Source organism: the organism of the source record quoted next, unplaced genomic scaffold (genome assembly GCF_019419815.1).
Source record: "Pyrus x bretschneideri cultivar Hongxiangsu unplaced genomic scaffold, Pyrus_bretschneideri_v1 Contig21, whole genome shotgun sequence".
NCBI classification, from domain to species: domain Eukaryota; kingdom Viridiplantae; phylum Streptophyta; class Magnoliopsida; order Rosales; family Rosaceae; genus Pyrus; species Pyrus x bretschneideri.
This window is the reverse complement of record NW_025999513.1, coordinates 93,611-114,927: the sequence shown is the minus strand read 5'-3', so window position 1 is coordinate 114,927 and position 21,317 is coordinate 93,611. Positions and strand designations below refer to the sequence as shown.

The 21,317-nt window shown below is 35.1% G+C and overlaps 1 protein-coding gene across 1 annotated transcript; it reads right to left on the bottom strand.

Annotated features, from left to right (window-relative positions):
• Positions 1-15,619: 15,619 nt before the first annotated feature.
• Positions 15,620-17,208, bottom strand: LOC103948679 (thaumatin-like protein 1b). Its single transcript, XM_009359730.3, has 2 exons — positions 16,990-17,208; positions 15,620-16,392 (listed from the first exon to the last, which is right to left on the bottom strand). Exons 1-2 carry the CDS (start codon positions 17,039-17,041, stop codon positions 15,716-15,718), a joined length of 729 nt encoding a protein of 242 aa, XP_009358005.2. The 5' UTR covers positions 17,042-17,208; the 3' UTR covers positions 15,620-15,715.
• Positions 17,209-21,317: the final 4,109 nt, after the last annotated feature.

Sequence of the window (21,317 nt, the reverse complement as noted above, 5' to 3'; positions counted from 1 at the left end):
TTCGCATTTATTTGTACTACTTTATTTAATTTCTTATGTAATTTCTTATTTATTTTTAGAACTTTATTTAATTTCTTATGTAATTTCTTATTTACTTTTAGAACTTTATTTAATTTCTTATTTATTTTTAGAACTTTATTTAAAATTACACCAAATAACATTACATAACCTCACTATTTAAACTTAAAAAAAAAAAACACACACACACACTAAATAAGATTACTTAAAAAACAATACACTTTATTCTTCAACCACAAGCTTTATTTTAATTATCTTCGCCTTCGTGCAATCTCCACTGATGGTCAATCAAGTCATTCTGACGGGTTATGTGCCAGTATGGCTCTTGCAATGAAGTGTACCGTTGAACGATCAATTCATTGTAACGTCCATCTCGTTCCAACGGCTCGTGTTGCACGGGATCTTCGGTCCGGTCATGAGCATAGTAGATTTGTGTTCTTGAGTTATTCATCGGATCTGGCTCGTATTCATCGACGGCATCATAATCATACTCGTCTTCAACAATCATGTTGTGGAGAATAATACATGTCATCATGATGGATCGAAGAGCCTTGACATCACACATTCTAGCTGCAGCCCTGACAATGGCCTAACGAGCTTGCAGGATACCAAAACAACGCTCGACATCCTTCCTACACCCTTCTTGACACTTTGCGAAGTGTTTCTCTTTTTCACTCTGCGGATGTGGCACTGTTTTAACAAATATTGACCACCTTGGGTAAATACCATCTGCAAGGTAGTATGGTCCCTCGTATTTATTACCATTAACCTAATATGTGCATCTCGACTCATTTCCTTGTAGTAGTTCGTCAAACACTGAAGATTGGGCAAGGACATTTAGGTCATTCTGAGCTCTTGGAACACCAAAAAAAGCATGCCAAATCCATGTATCAAAAGAAGCCACCGTTTCCAAAATGATGTTTTTGGCTCCTTTTCTGTCGCCATAAGCTCCTTGCCACGCACTTGGACAGTTTTTCCATGTCCAGTGCATGCAGTCGATGCTTCCAATCATGCCAGGGAAGCCTCGCATCTCACCCTTCCTCAGAAGCCTTCACATGTCCCTTGGCGTGGGTTGCCGAAGGTACTCATTGGTGTAGAGGGCTTCAATTGCAGAGCAAAACCGCATCAGGGACTCCAGAACTATTGTTTTTCCCATTCTTGTGATCTCATCCACTTGATCTGCAGATGCTCCATATGCAAGCATTCGCAAGGTAGCCATAATTTTTTGCTCAGGAAGAAGACCTAGAACATGAAAAACATCCTTTTTTTGCACAAAATATGGATCATGGTTGCAAACATCACTCATGATTTTATCGAACAAACTTCGTTGCATTCTAAAACGACGTCTAAAAACATGATCAGGGAAAATGCTGTTGGGAATAAAATAATCTTCCAAGAGATCTTTACCTCGTCTTTCCCTTCTTCTATCGATGTTTGCCGCACGTCTGGGTTTGGCTATGTGACCCATAGCTTCCATGATACGGCGGGAATGTGAGGCCTTCCGCCTTCTATGGTGATCATCCTCATCCTCCTCCATTGCGAAGGCCTCATCTCGACCTCCACCTTGGTCAAGATCGACCAATTCTTCCTGTTGTGCCAACAACCTTTTCTGTTGCTCTTGCAACTATTTATACGCTCTCCTTGAAGAAGACATTGTAAGAACTCAAGATTTGAAAACGATAAAGAAGAATTCTAAGCTAAAAAAAAGGTTTGAGTTTAGTGTGAGGATGGATGTAGGGATGTAGGGTTTATATGGACAAAAAAAGAGAAGATGAGGTTCTGGACAATGCCACGTGGCACTATGTGATTGGTTGAAAATCTTATCGAAATCTTGGCTAAATTATTGTAAATAGGAAGTGACATGTGGTGTGTCGGGATTGGTTGAAAATTTTTATCAGAAATCTATCTACAAAATAGTATGTTCGGATAATGACACGTGGCGTGACAAGATTGGTTAAAAATCTTATCGAAATCTTGCCTAAATTATTGTAAACAGGAAGTGACACGTGGGTTGTCGGGATTGGTTGAAAATCTTAGCGGAATCTATTCAAAAAATAGTACGTTCGGATAATGACACGTGGCGTGACGAGATTGGTTAAAATCCTATCCGAAATTAAAACTATTTTATTTATTTATTATTTTATAAAAAAATTATTTAATATTTTAAATGGACTGGGTGCCAGTGCATTTTGTAGGGGTGGAGATCATTTGTGCCAGCGCATTTTTAGACTAGGTGCCAGCATATTTTTTTTGCGGTGGAGATGCTTTGGCCTATTACTGTTCATTAGGGTCTATTATTGTTCACTGAAGTGGATAAATGGGCTGGGTGCTGGCGCAAAGTCTTTAGGGGTGGAGTTGCTCTAAACCTTTCTTTTCCTCCACCCCATCGACCTCAGATCCAGATCAGTCCGAATTAGCTCAGTCTCTCTCATCTAAGCTCCTACAGGATTCTAGCTCCAACCCCCTTTCCGTAACCCAACGCCTCCAATTGAACTTCTCCCACATCACCTCGACAGCTCCCTTAGTCCTTAACATACTCAATCAATCCCTCGAGGCCAGCCGTACGGTTTTAGGGTTTAACCAGTGGCTTACGCCCAGCACGGGCTTGGCTTAGAGAAAAGGAAGAAGAGAAAGTATGGAGAAATGGAAGAAAATAACAGAAGAATGGATGAAAAATTTAAAAATTTAACAATAGGGTGCAAATTGACTAATTATGAGAGTTTAAGGGGAAGAATTGGCCAAAATTAAAGTTGATAGAGGAAATTGACCAATCCTTACAAGTTCATGAGGTAAATTGATGAATACCTCTATTAAAATAATACATCTCTTATAACTACGATCATGAATTTCTTTATCTTTATATTATGCTAATGCCAACACAAATTAAGGATCAACTCGAATATAAATTAACAAGAAATATATAAAAATAAACAAGAGTGTGCACAAAAAAAAAAAAACAAAAACAAAAAAAAAAAAGTCTACAAAAATCATATCTCAAAAATATAAACAAGTCCTAAAATTGTATACACGAATTTCCTTATAACAGAATCCGTACAAAGCCTTTTATGGCCATTATATTATCATTTAAAATCAATAAATAGATTCATAAAAATAAATAAAGGCCGGTAGAAATAGAAAATGAGTGTCTGCAAATCATTTTTCCAAAACCATCTTCGCTTTACCAAATATCAAATAGATGAAAAGGACAACATAAACAAATCCCAACCAAGAAAAGGAAAAATTGATTAAGCAGGAATTGATATATATACATATATATATATATATATGTGTGTGTGTGTGTGTGTATATATATATATATGCATATGTATAGTTCTTGATAGAAATCAGGTAATTCACAGGATCGGAAATTGATGTCACTTAAACCATCGATCATAGTATGGTATGAAAGATATGAATTGAGAGTGAATATTGAATTGAATTGAATGAATCTGACAAAAAGAGATTTGACAAATTTGTAGAGTTGGAAGTAACCTTTCTGGAGGAGTTTAACTAACGGGGGAAATTATAACTTTTCACGTTGAAATATAACTGTTCATATCCTTTTAGAATTAATTAATTATATTATTTTCTTTATTAATTAATTAACTTATTTCACTACAATAATATATATATTAGTACACCAATGTTATGGTGTACCTTCACATATGATTTACCTTCACATATGATTACACATATTGTGAAGATCATGTTGTCATAATCATATTCCAACATCTCCCACTTGATTATGAAAACATAAATGGTTTCCTATTTTGATATGTTTCTTAAGAGTATTACTCATAAACAAATTGAATGTAACATCAGATATGTGGCTTCTTTACCTGGTGCGCACCATTCCACTTTATCTGATAACATTTTACTCTTTAGTAAAATGACATCATATCCAAGTAACTAGGAAAAACAATCCATACCCGGTTACAAATGATGACTTAGTCCTGCACTACACGCCATAGTGTTATATGAATTATTTCTTGAAGCTTATCACGGATTTTACTTTCAAGACGATTTTATTATAACATGGTTACCTCGCTAGTGCCCTCTATCTTTAACCGACCAAGTACTAAAGAACCAGATAGAGTCGCATCTAATTGTCCATATTTCAGGCGTCCCTAAAACTATACAACGATGCCCGCTGCACGTCTCACAATACAACACATCTAGATGTTTTGCAAACCCATTGTAGCCACATGCTCTCTGAATTTTTCTAGAGACAATCCCTTGGTCGTCGGATTGGCCACCATCTCTTCGGAGGGTATGTAATCGACCTTTACCTCTCCTTTCTCCATTATATCTTGTATATAGTGATATTTAATATCAATGCGTTTTCCTTTGGAACTATTTGCTCCACTTTTATCAGAAAGATGGCGGACTTATTATCACAAAACACATTGACGTGCTCTTTAGGTATACCTATACTTAAATTATCGATAAATCATTTAGCCCATATTGCAGTACTTACCGCTGTGCTACAAGATATATATTCTACTTCCATAGTAGACTTTGCAATACAACCTTGTTTTTTACTTAACCAAGAAACAGACAATGTTACCACTTGTTGACTTACTGTCATCCAAGTCACCTGCGAAATTTGCATCACAATAACAATCTAAATCCAGATCATTTAATCCAAAACAAAGTTTCATACCTTGGGTGCCTTTTAGATATCTAATAATTCTCTTTACTGCCATCCAATGTTCCTTTCCGAGGTTGGATTGATATCTATTTACCAATCCAACTGCAAGACATATGCCAGGTCTTGTGCTAGTCATAGCATACATTAAACTTCCAACTACTTGGGCATACGGAACATTTTGCATATCAATGATGTCTTGCTTCTGTACCAGGACACATATTTTTAGAAAGCATCATTCCTTTACAAATAGGTGTACTATCTGGCTTGCAATCTTGCATAATAAATCTTTTAAATATTTTATCTAGATAATTTTGTTGATCCAAATATAGCGTTTTGGCATCTCTATCCATAGTAATTTTAATTCCTAGAACATAAAATGCTTCTCCCATGTCTTTCATTTCAAATTTGGATCCCAGATATGACTTAGTCTTTTCAATCATATCTATAGAGTTACCTGTAAGTAAGATGTAATCTACATATAGTGACAACATATAGAAATTATCTTGGCACCTCCAAGAGTAAACACAATGATCCAATGGATTTATTTTGTAGCCCATTTCCATAATGGCTTGGTGGAACTTTAAATACCATTGTCTTAATTTATAGACTTTGTTTTCATGTCCTTTGACATGATATCCTTCGGGTCAAATCATATAGATGTCTTCCTTCAAATCTCCAATCAAGAATATTGTTTTGGCATCTAACTGATGAAGTTCTAAATCCATTCTAGCAACAATTGCCATAAGAATACGAATGGATGTAAACTTCGCAACTGGAGAGTAAGTGTCCACAAAATCTATACAGGGTTTATTAGTATAACCCTTAACTACAAGTTGAGTCTTAAACTTATCCAGGGTACCATCTGATTTGTATTTCTTATAAAATACCCACTTACAACCAATGGGCTTTCTTCCATTAGGTAAATCAACCAATTCCCAAACTTCATTTTTCTTTATGGAATCTAGTTCTTCATTCATTGCTTGTTGCCATTGTTTAGACTCAAAACTATCCATTGCTTCTTTATAATTCCTTGGATCTGGATCTCCACTAAATGACCTACCTCTTCAAGATTGAAAACAAAGTGATCTTTCAATCTTCTAGATGGTTCCTTTTTTCTTTTACCCCCACTGATTTGATCAGTTCTCCCACTATTTATATCTTCCATGATAATATCATGATCATCATCCATGTGTGTGTCATGATCAACATTGTTATGGTCACCCATGTTTACGTCTCCCACTCGATCATTGTCAATGTCATGATCATGAGACAAGTCTAAATCAAGATGGAAATCTTGATCATCCGCATGAAAATTTTCTTCTCCCAAAGATTCCAATTCTTGTATAGGATTAATCAAATAAGTAGTTTCAATAAAAGTAGCATCTCTATTTTCGATCAATCCTTTCTCAAGATGATAAAACCTATATCCGTTACAATTATCAGGATATCCTATAAACATACATTCCAAAGTTTTTGCTTGTAATTTATTTCTCAATGGCTTTGGAATGAGGACATGCGCTTTACAACCCCAAACTTTTAAGTTTGATAAATCAGGTTTTCGCCCAGGCCATAATTCATATACAGTTAGTGGCTTTGCCTTTGTATGAACTTTATTCGATATATATGCTGCAGTAGCCAAAGCATCACCCAAAAAATGTAAAGGTAAGTGATGAGTAGATTTTATATTATATATTTAACCCTATTCTTAGTATATTTTGGTTAATATTTTGGCAGAATTTTGATACTTTGAGTTGTATTTTTGATATAGGACTTTCGACTTCCTCTGGAGCAAAACAGGACCAAATAGATGAATTTTGGAGTAATTCCAATTGGAGGACGTTCGTGAGTCACTTGGCTTGATCGTATCAAAATATCAGATTTTTCTACCAAGCGATGATTTTCTAGCAATAGAATAAATGAGCAGTGCAAGATGCTGGAAAGTGATATTTTTGGGCTTGAATTGCGTTTTTGAAGTCCAAGATGACCTCGGATGAGTTTGTGGCCCTTTGGTGATGTGTTCAAAACGTCCCGATCTTCAAAACAAGCTATTATGGGCTAGATTTAGAGGAGATTTGAGGTTAAAACGTGGCTGGACAGTTTCTGTGCAGATTCTCCTAACTTAATTAAGACTCTATTTTCTAAGTTATTTTATTATTATTTAGTTTCCTAGTTGGAATAAGAGACCTATGTCTTAAGGTTTGTGTGAGGGTTTAGCAAATATATTGCTTTGCCATTCTTAGTCTTTTCTACGCTTTCTTTTATGCAACTTTGGAGACAGAGAATAATTCCTAGGGTTCTTGGAGATTTTCTACTTTAAGGTGTTTTCATTCCTTTTCTTCTTAATAATATTTTCTTTGATTTTTATTATGAGTATGCGTAACTAATTCCTTTGCTACGGTTAGGTTATGAACCTTAGCATGAATATGTAGTTTTATTAATTTGCTTATTAATGAATGCATGCTTGTTTTGAATTATTAATCACCGCGATTAAAATTATCTATATATTTTAATGATTGATCACCATTAGGATATTTAGACAAGTAATTTGATGCAATTTCTGTTGGACCATCACCCTGAAATTGAGGAGGGCTTCTTGTGATTAGTAATTGTAAGTTCACTTATGGCGAACATCACATTTTTAAGGGTTGCATGGTTTTTCAAAAGGTTTTCACAAAGTTTAATGAGTCTTGCATGTTTATATTTGATCTGAACATCACAGACGGGTTGCATGTTAGATATACGTTTTTGCTTGAACGTCACGAGGAAAATATTTATTAGGAAAACCTAACATTCAAAGCATGTATGTAGAAATTCATAAGTAATTGGTAAAATTGCATAGGATTGTTACGGGGATGGCGGAATCCTAGGCTTATACAAATTGATTTTCTTTAAATTGTAATTAAATTCGTTATTATTCTTCTTTATGTGATACCATTTTGTTGCTGTGTATAAGGCATAGTATAATTATGCCTTATACCATTCTCTTTGCCGAAATCATCAAAGGCTTCAAATTCTCCACCTCTATCACTATTAAGGTATTTATGGATCTTCCTAATTGGTTCTCTACTTTTGCCTTAAACTCTTTAAATTTGTCTAAGGCTTCTTTTTTATGTTGCAAGAAGTAGACATGTCCATAACAGGAAAAATCATCGATGAAAGTCACAAAATATTTCATTCTTCTATGGGTTTTAGTTCTCACTGGTCCACATAAATCTGTATGCACTATCTCAAGTAAATTTGTAGAAATCCAATGCTGAGAAAATGATTTTCTAGTCATTTTCCCTTTAATACATGATTCACATGTATCAAAAACATGTGTATTTATTTGAGGCAATATTCCATTTTTACTCATATGTATCATTTTATTTTTATTTATGTGACCTAAACGTAAATGCCATAAATATGACAAATTATGAAAAGTAGAGACAAAGGCATACTCGGAAGAAATACTTTTATTAATACAAATTGAGTACATATTATCGACTCTTATTCCCCTTACATAAATATAACCCTTTTTCTCAATAGTGACAGCACCATTCATGAACCTTGTCTCAAAACCTTTCATTTCTAGGACAAAGACATAGACAAGATTCCTCCTTATATTTGGTGCAAACAAAACATTTTTATGCACAATGGTAGATTTACTATTGTTGATCTTGCAATCTCCTTCACCCAAAACATCGACATAAGTATTGTTACCCATGTAGAGGCGATGTTCTCCTAGTGCTTTCTCATTGAAATTGATGAAGCAACTTTTGTCCTTGCATACATGACGAGTTGCTCCTGAGTCTATCCACCATTGTTCTTGATCTTCAGCAATGAGTGCTTCGGAGACAGTCAAAATCAATTCTTTCGGATTTTTGTTGTTCTTGCATTGTTTTGGGCACTTATACCTATAATGACCAATCTCTCCACAATTGTAACATGCACTCTCCTTTCCTTTAAACTTGTTCTACTTGCGGTGTCCAAACTTTTTGAAGTTTGGGCACTTGTTATTACTATGTGGCTTGTGCATGTGTTGCTTGTTTTTCAAAGAATCTTCCGCTATAAGGAGGTTGGCTCTGCCTTGTCCATTTTCCTTTTTCCTATAATTTTTACGGACTTCTTCAATAGCCAACGTTGCAAGCTTTGTGTTCGTCGTTAATTTAACCTGACCATAAGTCATGGAAGTAACTACATTTTCCCAAGAATTTGGGAGGCTACCAAGAAGAACACTAACTCGCATTTTATCAGAAACTGGATGGCCAACATTGGCTAAGTCTTTTGCCATTACTTCCATTTTAATAATATGATCAACCATAGAATCAGTTTCCTCCATTTTTGTCCCATTGTATATCTCAAGCAATAACTGAATGTACGTTTGAGATTTAGGGCTGTACTTCTTTTCAAGTACATCCATGATTTCTTGGGCCGAATCATATTCTTCATAGAGAGGTATTAATTTATCTTCCATGTAATTGAGGATTGTGGCCTTAGCCAACTCATTATCTTCCATCCATTTATTATAAGGAAAACTAATGAAAAAGACTTGAAAACTTTGAGTTTTAACGATAAGGACAAAATAAAGGGTAAAGTGAATAGTACCATGTTTGACTTTTTAGTGTAAAAATGTGGTTTTTCGTTAACGTGAACAATATCGCGGGCTTTTCATTAAAACTTCCTTTATTATAAACTCGAGAGGGCCCAAGGGGTCTCTCTTCCTTGATAGTGTACAAAGTCTTGTTATAGGTTAAAAGATAAGTGCTCATTCTCTTCCATATTTGATACTTAACATTATTCAACCTCTCTATTTTAAAAACTTCGGATTTGGAAGATTTAGTTGCCATAGCTCAGAAAATTACAAAACAAACACAATACTTAATACAAACTTAAATACAAATACACATACTACAAGTGTACTTTTAATTATTATAAACCACAAATACTAACTACTAGTGTACTTTTAATTATTAAAAGCCACAAATACTAAATATTCTTAATAAATTAAAGACTAAATAACAAAATAAAATGAAAATGGAGACTTATTTATTTTTAGGAGTAGATACCGCAAGCACTCACATATGCTTTGTCCAATCAGTGAAAGACGAGTACTTGTTCAGGCGATCGCGTCGATAAAAGGCTTGTGGATTTCTTGCTTGTCTACTTGGCTAGGCGTGATCAACTCTTTCTCTATTTTCGTGCACAAAAGAAGCCTCTTCTCATCTAGTGGATTCTCTTTCAATTCTCAATAGCCTTGGTCCCCTTAAATTTCTTGCAGTTGAAATTTCTCTTTGTGTCAAATTAGGATATATAAAACCGTAACGAGTATTATATTGATCCAAATGATTTAGCACTCTAACTCTTGGATCCCTAAAATTAAATCTTTGCTTCCACTTTTGGTCTTTGTGACTGTTATTCAAAGTAATCTACAAATCAACCTTATGAGTAAAATTATTAGGGTAAACAGGATTAATAAAACCTGAGTTTGAATTGAAAGGAGCTACTAATGTTATAGGAAAAGGTTGCAGGTGGCCTTTCGAATTTGGCCTACTTGAAGATGACCCCACCTCAAAGGACCTGCGAATTGGACTTTTTGATATACAACACTCTTTATTATTGTCTTCTAGTCCTTCACGTGCACTATCACAGTGCTCATAATTAAAAGAAAATCTCTTATTTCTTTGAACCAAAGAATGCTGAATAATGGAGAAGTTCCTTTCTTGACTTTGAGTTTGTGATGCACACCACTTTTGCCTTTTCACATACACTATCAAATTGTTTCCCACGTGAAGACTCCCCAAAAGCAAGTTCTATTTTGAATGCACTGTCAAATTGTTCAGAACCACAAAAGTCGTTGTATTTTATTTGTTTCCCACGTGAAGCCTCCCCAAAAGCAAGTTCTCCTTTTGTATTTTCAAAATGATTCACTTCATCTTTATTTTCGAAGTAGTTCTTCTGGGAAAAGACAGGTGCCTCTCTCTGCTGTCTCTGGAAAAACTTCGTTCTGCAACCCGGTGGATAATCTCGAACAGCAGAGACAATTCTTCTTGGAGGATAACGGTGTTGTCAGCATGGTTTATTACCACGAGAGCACGAGACCGCGGCTAGAGGACGTGACCACAGTGGGAGAACATGACCACGCTGTTCAATATTATGAGTCGATGGGGTGATGTGACGAGTCCACGGTGGAAGGCGAGACCACGGATAACAACTAGTCAAATTGTTTTGATTCATGAAAAACCTGGCTCTGATGCCAATGATAGAAATTGGGTAATTCACAATTGGAAACTGATGTCGCTTAGACTATCGATCACAATATGATGTGAAGACAGAGAATGAATATTGAATTAAATTGAATGAATCTGATAAAAAGAGATTTGACAAAAATATAGAGATGGAAGTAACCTTTCTGGAGGAGTTGTATTCTTCAGAGGAAGTTATAACTTTTCGCGTTGAAATACAATTGTTCATAACCTTTTAGAATTAATTAAGTAATTATATTATTTTCTTTATTAATTAATTAACTTATGTAACTACAATTATATGTATATTAGTACACTTGTACCTTCATATATGATTACACATATTATGAAAATCATGTTATCATAATCATATTCCAACCGTTCTTGCCTGAGAGGAAGACGGTGACCAATAGAAGAGAGAACAAGGCTTGAGATCTCATGGTTGAATGCTCTGATTGCTACTTAATTTCCGATGAATTGGAATGTAGCGAGTGATTACAAACCCAAGAGGTGTGGTGGTATATATAAAGCTAATTGGCTGTAAAGATTAAAGAGAAAGAACAAGAAAAAATGGAAAGTGCATGAGCTGCTTAGCCATAATAAATTGATACATGCCATCGGTAATTTCGTCTCCAATTAAATTATTAAATTACTCGGATTCATCATTCACGTACTCACATAAAAAAAAAAAATGGTGGATTCACTAATTAAATTTCTTGATTTGTTTTACTTTAATTAAATCTTTAACTTTGTGGTAATTACAACTAAGTGGGCTCTGGCAGGGATTATGACCAAAGTTATCCCAATATAAAGTTCTAACGCAAAAAAGAATCTTACCACAAAAAAAAAAAAAAAGAAAAAGAAAAGAACAATTAATCTTGGTTATAAAAATAAATAAGGAAAAGGGAACCATTGACCTAGGAGGATGAATTGAGGAAAGTCAAATTTACATAAAATTCTTTGATCACAAAAAACTGAAAGTTTTTTTTTTAGAGATGTTTAAGTTTCATAGTCTGCTAGTAATGTTAATTTCAATTGAAATTTATATTTAACTTCAATTGAAATTTATGTTTGCGTATCACAAACAAGTAACTTACAATAGGATATTGTTGCACATTTTTGAGCCAAAAAAACCAATGAAGTCAGCCTAATGGACCAAGGTCGAATAAGCTTTCAATGTCTAATGTTGGCCTAATTTATCCGTTTAATGTTGTTTAAGTTTCATTAACTTTCTGGAGTAGTCCTAGGCTCGAGATTTTGTTGTTATCTGTTTATTTGGTATTGTGACATATTTTATTAAATATTCTCGAAATTAAGATATATTTACTCAATTAAATTTGAAAGGACAAAGTAGATTAGAAACTAAACAGTACTACTTGTGAATTAGCAAACATCAAGTTGAAACATCACGATCTTGATGCATGGATTATCAATTTCTTTCAAAAGCAATGGACCCATTAACCCATTGATTAAGCAGCAACCAGTCTTAAAATGATAAATCAACAATTGGGATTATGGGATGAGGGTCCTAGTGATTTGAAATTAAGAAGGACACGCAGCTAATTAATCACGGAATTGTGGCTTTTGTTTTGCTTTCTGATGCTAATTGATGACTTGCTTGCAGTTTAGTTTAACTACTTTTAATTTTAATCATTTACACAACTTAGACAATCATTTAAACATCACAATTTAATTGAAATGCGTCAACTTAATTGAAATGCAACAACTTAAAATATTAAAGACTACAATAATTAATAATGATCTTCATCCGTAAGAGTATAGTTAGATGTTGAAAACAACTCCCGTCAGACCATAATTTCTCTCTTTTTTCCTTAAAAATGTGTCTTACTCATTGGAGTCGTACTCGTGCTGTACTAGCCATGTTCTTCTCATCCATCTTTTTTGTGTTTATTTTGCCCGTTTTTCGTGTCTTTGCTTCTTTTCTTCCAAGGTAATGACATTTTATTTAGCTATTAATCGCAATGAGGCTACCATTTCCTCTCAGAAGGCTAACTCCTCATTTTCCTACCTTTTTTCCTAGCCTTGTTTCGTCTCATAGCCCTAGGCATCGAAAATTAACTTGGATACTGATTTTCTTCAATGACAAGAGGTCTTAATCCCCAACTACATTAGCGGAAACATTTCCAAGCACTGGTGTATGACCAAATGTTCTTGAGGTGGATCTTCAAATATCACCCATCCTTTACAATTTCCTAACAATCATGATAAGTAAAAGGATTTTTTTTTCTTTCAAGTCGTCCATATACAATAGCTCTGCTTGGCGTTGCCAAAAAAAATATAATTACAAAAATTAAGGATTAATTTATGAAATTAAGTTAAATGTAATTAATTATTTAAAAGAACTTGTGAAAACAATTACTTCGTCGTACTAGCATGTCTCCTTTCAGCCTTTGTCAAGGCTTGATTTCATTTGTTCAACCTCGGTTAAAGTTTTTTTTCCAATGGGAAAAACAATTCACCTGGTTTCTTGGGTTTGACGGAGAGATGCCTTCATAAAACTCATAGTATTTTTTGGACGTACTAGTCCAAAGGCCTTCACTTGATTGACAAATACCCTTGACATTATCTTTAGAGACCTATCTATAGGCCTTGCAAAGAGCTTCATTTTCTTTTGCGGTCAAACTTCTTTGGTTGAAGATGTAGCCATTTGAAAAAAATAATGAAAAGTGAAAATTTATATTATTGGAAGAGGTAAGAGAGGTGTGTATATGAAAAGAGTGATTTGAGGTGAATAGAAGGTGAAAAAATAGAATAAAATGAGGTAAAATAGTATGTAAAGGTGAAAAGAATGTGAGAGATTGATGGTGTAAAAATGGATAGGTATTTTGTATGAAAAAAATTAGTTTTATTTATTTATTTATTTTTAAATTTCGTTTGCCAGATGACGTTAGCACGCTGGTTTACCTATCTATACCATTGGATGCCTTCAAATCCAACCATTGGATTTGTACCATTACTAAAGTTTGGCAGCTGGGCCCATGAAACGGGCTGGAAGGGTGGCTGAAGTTAGCCAGCCCGATGGCCTTTTTGCTATTAGTTGGCTTGTGAGCTCCGCAGATTTCTAGCCGAGACCTTCATTGGAGTTTGATTTTTTTTGACAAATCATGTCATTTTTTTGGGTTTTGAACTTTTAGCTTTTTTTATTGGAGATGATCTTAAAAAAAAAAATAAATAAGAAGACCAAAAAGAAATTTAAATAGAAGATGAATGCCTAATATACAAGGAGGAGGATTCTCTCCCCTCCTAATCTTTTTCCCCTTCCCTCCCATTTTATTTAAACGATTACGGTTTAGCCACGTCAACATCTTATATTGATTTTTTTTATAGAGAAAATAAGACAAAAAACAATATGTAAAGAGAAATGAGGGAAAATGATGTGAATAAGAGGAGAAAAGAATCCTACTCCTAACCGTACACACCAAATAGCCATTCCAATTTCAACAAAAAAAATAGAAATAAAAATTAGTCATTCCAATTCCACCATATTATTCTAATAAAAAAAAATCACCATATTTTTGTTATTTACTCCAGTTCACTTACCCTCACGAAGCCACTAGTCTTGACCCATCCACATTCTGACGCTTTAATCTAGGAGAAATTTTTGTAGGTACCCGGCACATATGCTTACATGGAGTTCCTTACCAATAAATGTTTGACACATGTGCTACTACTCTTTAAGTGATAGTTAGGGTTAATGATTTTATTAAAATATGTATTTTATTCTTATATTTATTTTCAGAAAAGAAGTATTATTGACATTTCAAAAATCTTATTTTACATTCCTCACAAATATATTTTTCTTTTTTAATATAAAAAATTTAGAGTGTAAAATAATATTTTTAGAATGCTAATAATAATATTTTTTCAGAAAACAATTAAAAAAGAAAGAAGAGGATTCTTCCGTTCCGTCCGCCGTCACGTCCATCCCCACCATCCCCCGACCCATCCCTTCACCTCTCCCTCTCTCTCTCTCTCCCTTTTTTATTTCTTCTGCGCCAGAAAAAGAAAGAAGGATGAGATTCTTCCGTTCCGTCCACCGCCACGTCCATCCCCACCATCCCCCGACCCATCCCCTCCATCCCCTCACCTCTCTCTCTCTCTCTCTCTCTCTCTCTCTCTCTCTCTTCCCTTTTTATTTATTCTACGCTAGAAAAAGAACACAAAGGATGCCGGCGATCTCAGCGATAGATCTGAGTTGGAGTTTCCTAGGTTCTATGTAGAAGTAAGAGTGAGAGAGAAGAAGTGGAAATAAAAAAGGAGAAAGTCAAAGAGAGAGAAAGGACGGATGAAGCTAGTAAAATCGCCAGCCGGCGATGGAGGTGGGTGCACTGGGTGGTTGATTGGTGTCGTAAGGTTGAGGGTACTAGTGAGTTTTTGATTTTTTTTTTTTTAATTTTTTTAATTTTTTTTTTTTGAGGTTATTTTGAAACAGCCGTCATTTTTTAAAATTTAAAAGAATAAAAATATAAAGGTGTTAAGTGATTATTGGTGGAACTCCATGTCAACATATGTGCCATGTACTTAGAAAAATTTCTCATAATTTAGAGGAGAAAAGTTATCACACATTGACACCAGTGCCGGTACTAACGCTTTTTGAGATCCTGGCGACACTGAAAGTATACCTTAACATAACTTTACGTAAAATAATTATTTGTTTTAGTACTAGTAGGTATGTATATTATTTTTCAGTAAGTTCAATAGAGAAAGATTAGACGAGTCATCAACAATATATTAATGCTTAACATTTTTTTTTTCGCACATGAAATTAATTTTATATTTTTGCCACTAAGGACACTTAATTCTATCAAGGACAAAATGTTATCACATAGTCAGGTCCACCAGTACATGTAAAAATGCTAGTTTTATCATCATAAGCATAACTATAAGCCTGTGGGCACTGGCTCTTGAAGATCTTTGAATATGCGGTCGGAGGGCACGTCGTAGGACTCCCATAAGCACCTGTGCAACAATACTGCGGTTGATTGAAAGCCAAACATGCACTTTTGCAAGCAATCACACTCCCATCTGATCCTTTCACACCCAATTCATCAGGGCAAACACTGTTCACATCAGCCGGGCAGCTCGTCGCACTACATCCACCGGACCCTCCCTGTGGGGCTACTCCAATAGGCAAGTTGAAGCCATCGACGAGGCTGACATCGTAGAAATCTCGTCCTCCACCTGGAGCAAGTGTCAACTCTATCAATGATGCTGGTGGGATTGCACCAGCACCGTTGCATGCGACTTGGCCAGATGCACAGTCTGCAGTTTCACAAACAAACTTTCCTGATGCGTTTGTAGAGCAACGAGTTCTGCCCCAGAAGCGACCGGACCATGGTGAAGGGACGTCCAACGATGAGGAGGCACCAGATGCTAGCTCAAATCCGGTGGAAGATAATTGTGCACCACTCCCGGTCAGGGTTCCTGGCCAAACTGTATAGGGGCACTTGTTTTGGAATGTGAATTTGGCAGCATTAGCACCTGCATGTCATGCAACACAAAAGGAAAACAAAAGAACGAACATAAAAATCATCTTAAAAACATCAAACTTCCGTTCTTTCAAATTTGAATTTCATCACATTAAATTAATATATCTCATATCAATACGATCCTGAATTTCTTTATATTATGCTAATGCCAACACAAATTAGATCCCAACTCGAATATGAATTACAGACAAGAAATAAATAAAAATAAACAAGTGTGTGAACACACACACAAAAAAAAAAAAAAAAAAAAAAAAAAAACAAAAGTCTACAAAAACCATATCTAAAAATTATAAACAGATCCTAATTTTTACACACGAATTTCCTTATAACATAATCTATACAAAGCTTTTTATGGCCGATATATTATCATTTAAATCAATAAATAACTTTATAAAAATAAATAAAGGTGTACAGAAGTAAAAAATGAGCGTCCTGAAATCATTTCTCCAAAACCAGCATTACTTTTCCAAATATCAAATAGATGACAAGGACAACAAAAATAAATCCCAACCAAGAAAAGGAAAAATTGATTAAGAAAGAATTGATATACTCTATGATATATATGGCTGTAAATATATATAGTTCTTGCCTGAGAGGAAGATAGTGGCAAATAGAAGAGAGAGCAAAGCTTGAGATCTCATGGTTGAATACTCTGATTGCTGCTTAATTTGGATCTAATTTTTCCAATGAATTGGAATGTAGTGATTATAAACCCAAGAGGAGTGGTGGTATATATACAAGCTAATTGGCATTAAAGATTAAAGAGAAAGAACAAGAAAATGGAAAGTGCATGGGCTAGCCCAGCATGCTTATCCATAATAAGTTGATACATGCCATTGGATATCGTCTCCATTTAAATCATTAAATTAATCGGATTCGTCATTTATGTACACAAAACAAAAGGAAAAATGAGGTGGATTTAGTAATTAAATTTGTTGATTTGTTTTGTTGTAATTAAATCCTTAACTTTGTGGTAGTTACAACTAAGTGGGCTCCGGCAGGGATTAGAACCAAATTCACACCAATATAAAGTTCAAAACCAAAAATGAAAAGAACATTAATCTTGGTTGTAAAGATAAGGAAAATGGAAACATTATAGACCAAGGGAGATGAATTGATGAAAGTCAAATTTTCATTTTTTTTTTTTTTAGTAAAGTTACACTTGCCACTTATTTGTATAATCTCTAATAAAGGTAGAGCTCGTAAAATGCATATAGGTCTCATCTCTATTAGAGAGACGGCACAAATAAGTGGTAAAAGTAGCATTTTTGTTTTTGTTAGAAAATTTACATACTTTAAACAATACAATTATCTAGACACGCGAAATTATTGGATTTGTACAGATATTTAAGTTTCATAGTCTGCTAGTAATGTTAATTTCAATTGATATTCACATTTAAGAAGCAAGTATAAAATGAATGCCTAATTGTTTGGACCCAATATTGCATCATCGGTCCGTGCAGTTGAGGCCGTTGAATAAACAGAGTTCGGGGCAATTGGATGGTGAAGTATTAAGGTGATTTCCAATTATTTCATATTACCATGGTTGTGATAACATTTAGGCTTGAAATACAGGCTTGCACCGATGATAGATAACCTGAGTTGAAAGGCCATAATTCAACCCAGTAATAATTCCTTAGGCCAGTTGGCTCTCAACCTAACAAAGCACTGATTCAACCGAGTCCCTTTAGTAGTATGACTATTAAAAGATCGAGTTCATGCTTGGCTTGATCGAGTCTTAAGTGAATTAAACATGCTATCCATCAAGATAAATTTTGATAAAATTCGAATTATTATAAGGATCCGAATTTATATTTGACCAGATGAGGATGAATCAAGTTCATAAATGGACTAGGTATAGAATCCTGGTTCAAGTCAAAGAGGTCGAGACTGGATATAGATTGAGTTTTGGCTAAAGAAGGGACTAAAGGGATAAAGAGGGAATATTTGGGTAAATGCCGAGTAAGCATAGTCCTATCAGGACTCAACCTGGCAAACTTGTTTATCACGAAGTCTACTTTATAAATAGAAGAGGTTATGCAACTTGAAAGCCCCCTTTAACTCAACAAACAACTCAAAAGGATTTATGCGAAAACTCTCTCTATGGAAAACTTTTCTCACAACCTTGAGAAAAACACTAATTACTCTAATACTCTCGTCAACACATTTTCAGTTTGGACAATTAAACAATATTGTGTTGACAATTAGCTATGTGGAGCAAAAAATAATCTCAAAAATCCAAAAGATGACATATGGACTTTTTATCAAGAAAGACAAGATTGCCCTCATTAAGTAGGTAGGGCACACTAATATTCCCACGCGCAACTCAACATCCCTGGAGGTTCAAGTAGCTGACCTAGCTTCCCTGCTCGTGGCATGGAAAAGTCAAAGGCATTAAAGATATAATTAATCACCAAATCCTATCTTTAATACATTCCCAATTGAGATCAACTCCATCAAGTAAGAAACTTTTATCATAATCAATTGTGGATGTTTCCATCATCATCCTAAGATATTGTTTCCTAGTTAATCTCTTGATAATATTATTTCTTCATTCATCCAACAGATGACACACCTTGGCCAATTGGTTGGCGCCAAGTGTAGGGCAAAACCTAACCCTATGACCGACCACCTCCTTCAAATACCTCATCTCCACCATTCATTTGTAAGCTTCTTGGTACGCATACAAGCCCTAAAGACTCACTCTTTTCAGAGATATTGACATAGGCATTAGAGATCTATTGGCCAAAGCCCCTACCTTGTGGGCATGTGAGGCTTTGGTCTTTGATCAAATGTACTAATTGTTTTGTAGGTACAAATTCGTCAAGATTGAAGACGGCGAATTTTTGCTACCACAAATTTGTGCTTTCATTAAGAGCTTGATACCGAAGAATGCTCTTGCATTCACCTTTTGAAATTTTCTATTATATATGTAAAATTTCCCACGTGGTCATTGCCCAGCAGCCAACGTTAAGGACCACTCCAGTAGCAGCCCAAGTCGAGGCCCAGAAGCAAAGTGGCGCAACAACTACCCGCAGATAAGAGGCCCATAAGCAAGCAGGCTATGATGCCCAAGCTTCCCAGGCCTAGACCAACCAACAACAGCTAAAGGCCATATGCAGCCCAGCAAGTAGCAGCATAGACGCTCTAAGCCCAAGGGCAAGTGACCCACACATGAGCCCAGCGCGCAACAACCCAGGACCAGGCAGGCCAAATCTCCTTACTCAGCCCTCGCACGACCTACTCGTTTTGCCGACCCAGCTCTTGTTCCAGACCGATCTAAAGTTGGTCCAGCCAACTTAAATTCTGGCCATCGGACCAGTGATTGAACCAAGCCTATTTTTGTCCTATTGTTTCCTAGGTTTGCCCATTCTGGGCCCGAGTTTTTCACCTGCAACTCACTACCTTTCCACCACTCATGGAGATGCTCATCATCCAAGCTCTTCCAACCCAAATGGCGATCAACACCTATCCCGGTAGGTTGCAGGCTTATCCAATGCCCTCGTGCAATAGATGACTATGGTTGAACAAACTCTTGGAGCACATCAAAATGCAATGCGCCCTCACAAGGTGTCCAGGAGCAGGACAAAGACATAATATGTAATCTTTATTTAATTACTCATGATATTATGCATGCATACATGAATTGTTAATCACTGTGTTTAAGCTATCTTTATGTCTTAATGCTTCACGACCATTAGGATGTTTAGATAAGTAATTGGATGCAATTTTTGTTGGAATGCCCCGAAAATTAAGGAATTCTTCTTGTGGTTAATAATTGTAATTTCACCCGTCTTAAAGGTTGCATGGTTTTTCAAAAAGTTTTTGCAAAGTGTAATGAGTCATGTATGTTTACATTTGATCTACGTTCTATCTTGAATGCCACAAGTAGAATATGCATTAGGAAAACCTAACCTTCAAAATTGCATGTGTAATTCATAAGTAATTGGTAAAACTACGGATTGTTAAGGTGACAGCAAAATCCTAGTGCCTTTTTATAATTGTTTTTCAAAACTGTTTATTTTCCAATTGGTTTCTTTAAAATTGTTTTCTTGCTGATTTCATTAAATTTTTTTTTATTAAAATTAGTTTGTATTATTTTAAATTGCAAAATCAATCTTTTCTAAACTTTGGTTTAAATAATTAATTAAGATTTGGTTTTAACATAAATTATTTTAAATAATCTCTGTGGAGAACGACTTTGCATGAATATTCTTACAACAACTGTTTTGTACTCTTGCAAGTATTTTTAAGTGTTTTTATTTTTACTTTTGCAAGTGATAAAAATCCTATCAGAGAAGTCAATTGTAGATAAAAGTCCACGTGCCAACTCCAAAATTTTTGAATTATTTTTTCGTTTCACAAATGCTCCTTGTTGTTCTGTGCACATGAGGTGTAGACTTCTCAAGTTGTGTGAGCTTGCCAAAAGTTAGTTTCTTGGTTGCAGTGGATTCTAAGCTCTGACTTGTGAAAGTCTTCTGAGAGATGGACACCAATTGCCTCTAGAATATATTTAACTCTACCCTATATAGAGGATTAAATAAACCTAGAAGACAATTATTTTCCAAACAAGAAAGACAGAAAACCAGAGGAAATTGTTTCCCCCAAATTTCTCCTTTGCTTGCCCCATGGAGAGTTGATTGATGTTGTCATTGTTGGTGTTGTAGCCCCAAGGTAAGCAAAAAGGAAACTTTTTACTTCCCTTTTTTCTCGTTGTGGCTCAGTTGGAGCCTTGTGGAGTCGGTGGCAAGCTGTGTTTAAAATATCAGAATTGGTGGAAATATCGATATGCAAATTTGTGGGGATATCAACGGATATATCAAATATTGATATAGATTGGTTGCCTTCGATGAAAATGATGAAAATTTAACATGAAACTTTAATGATTGTCAAACATTAGTTTGGACAAAATAGAAC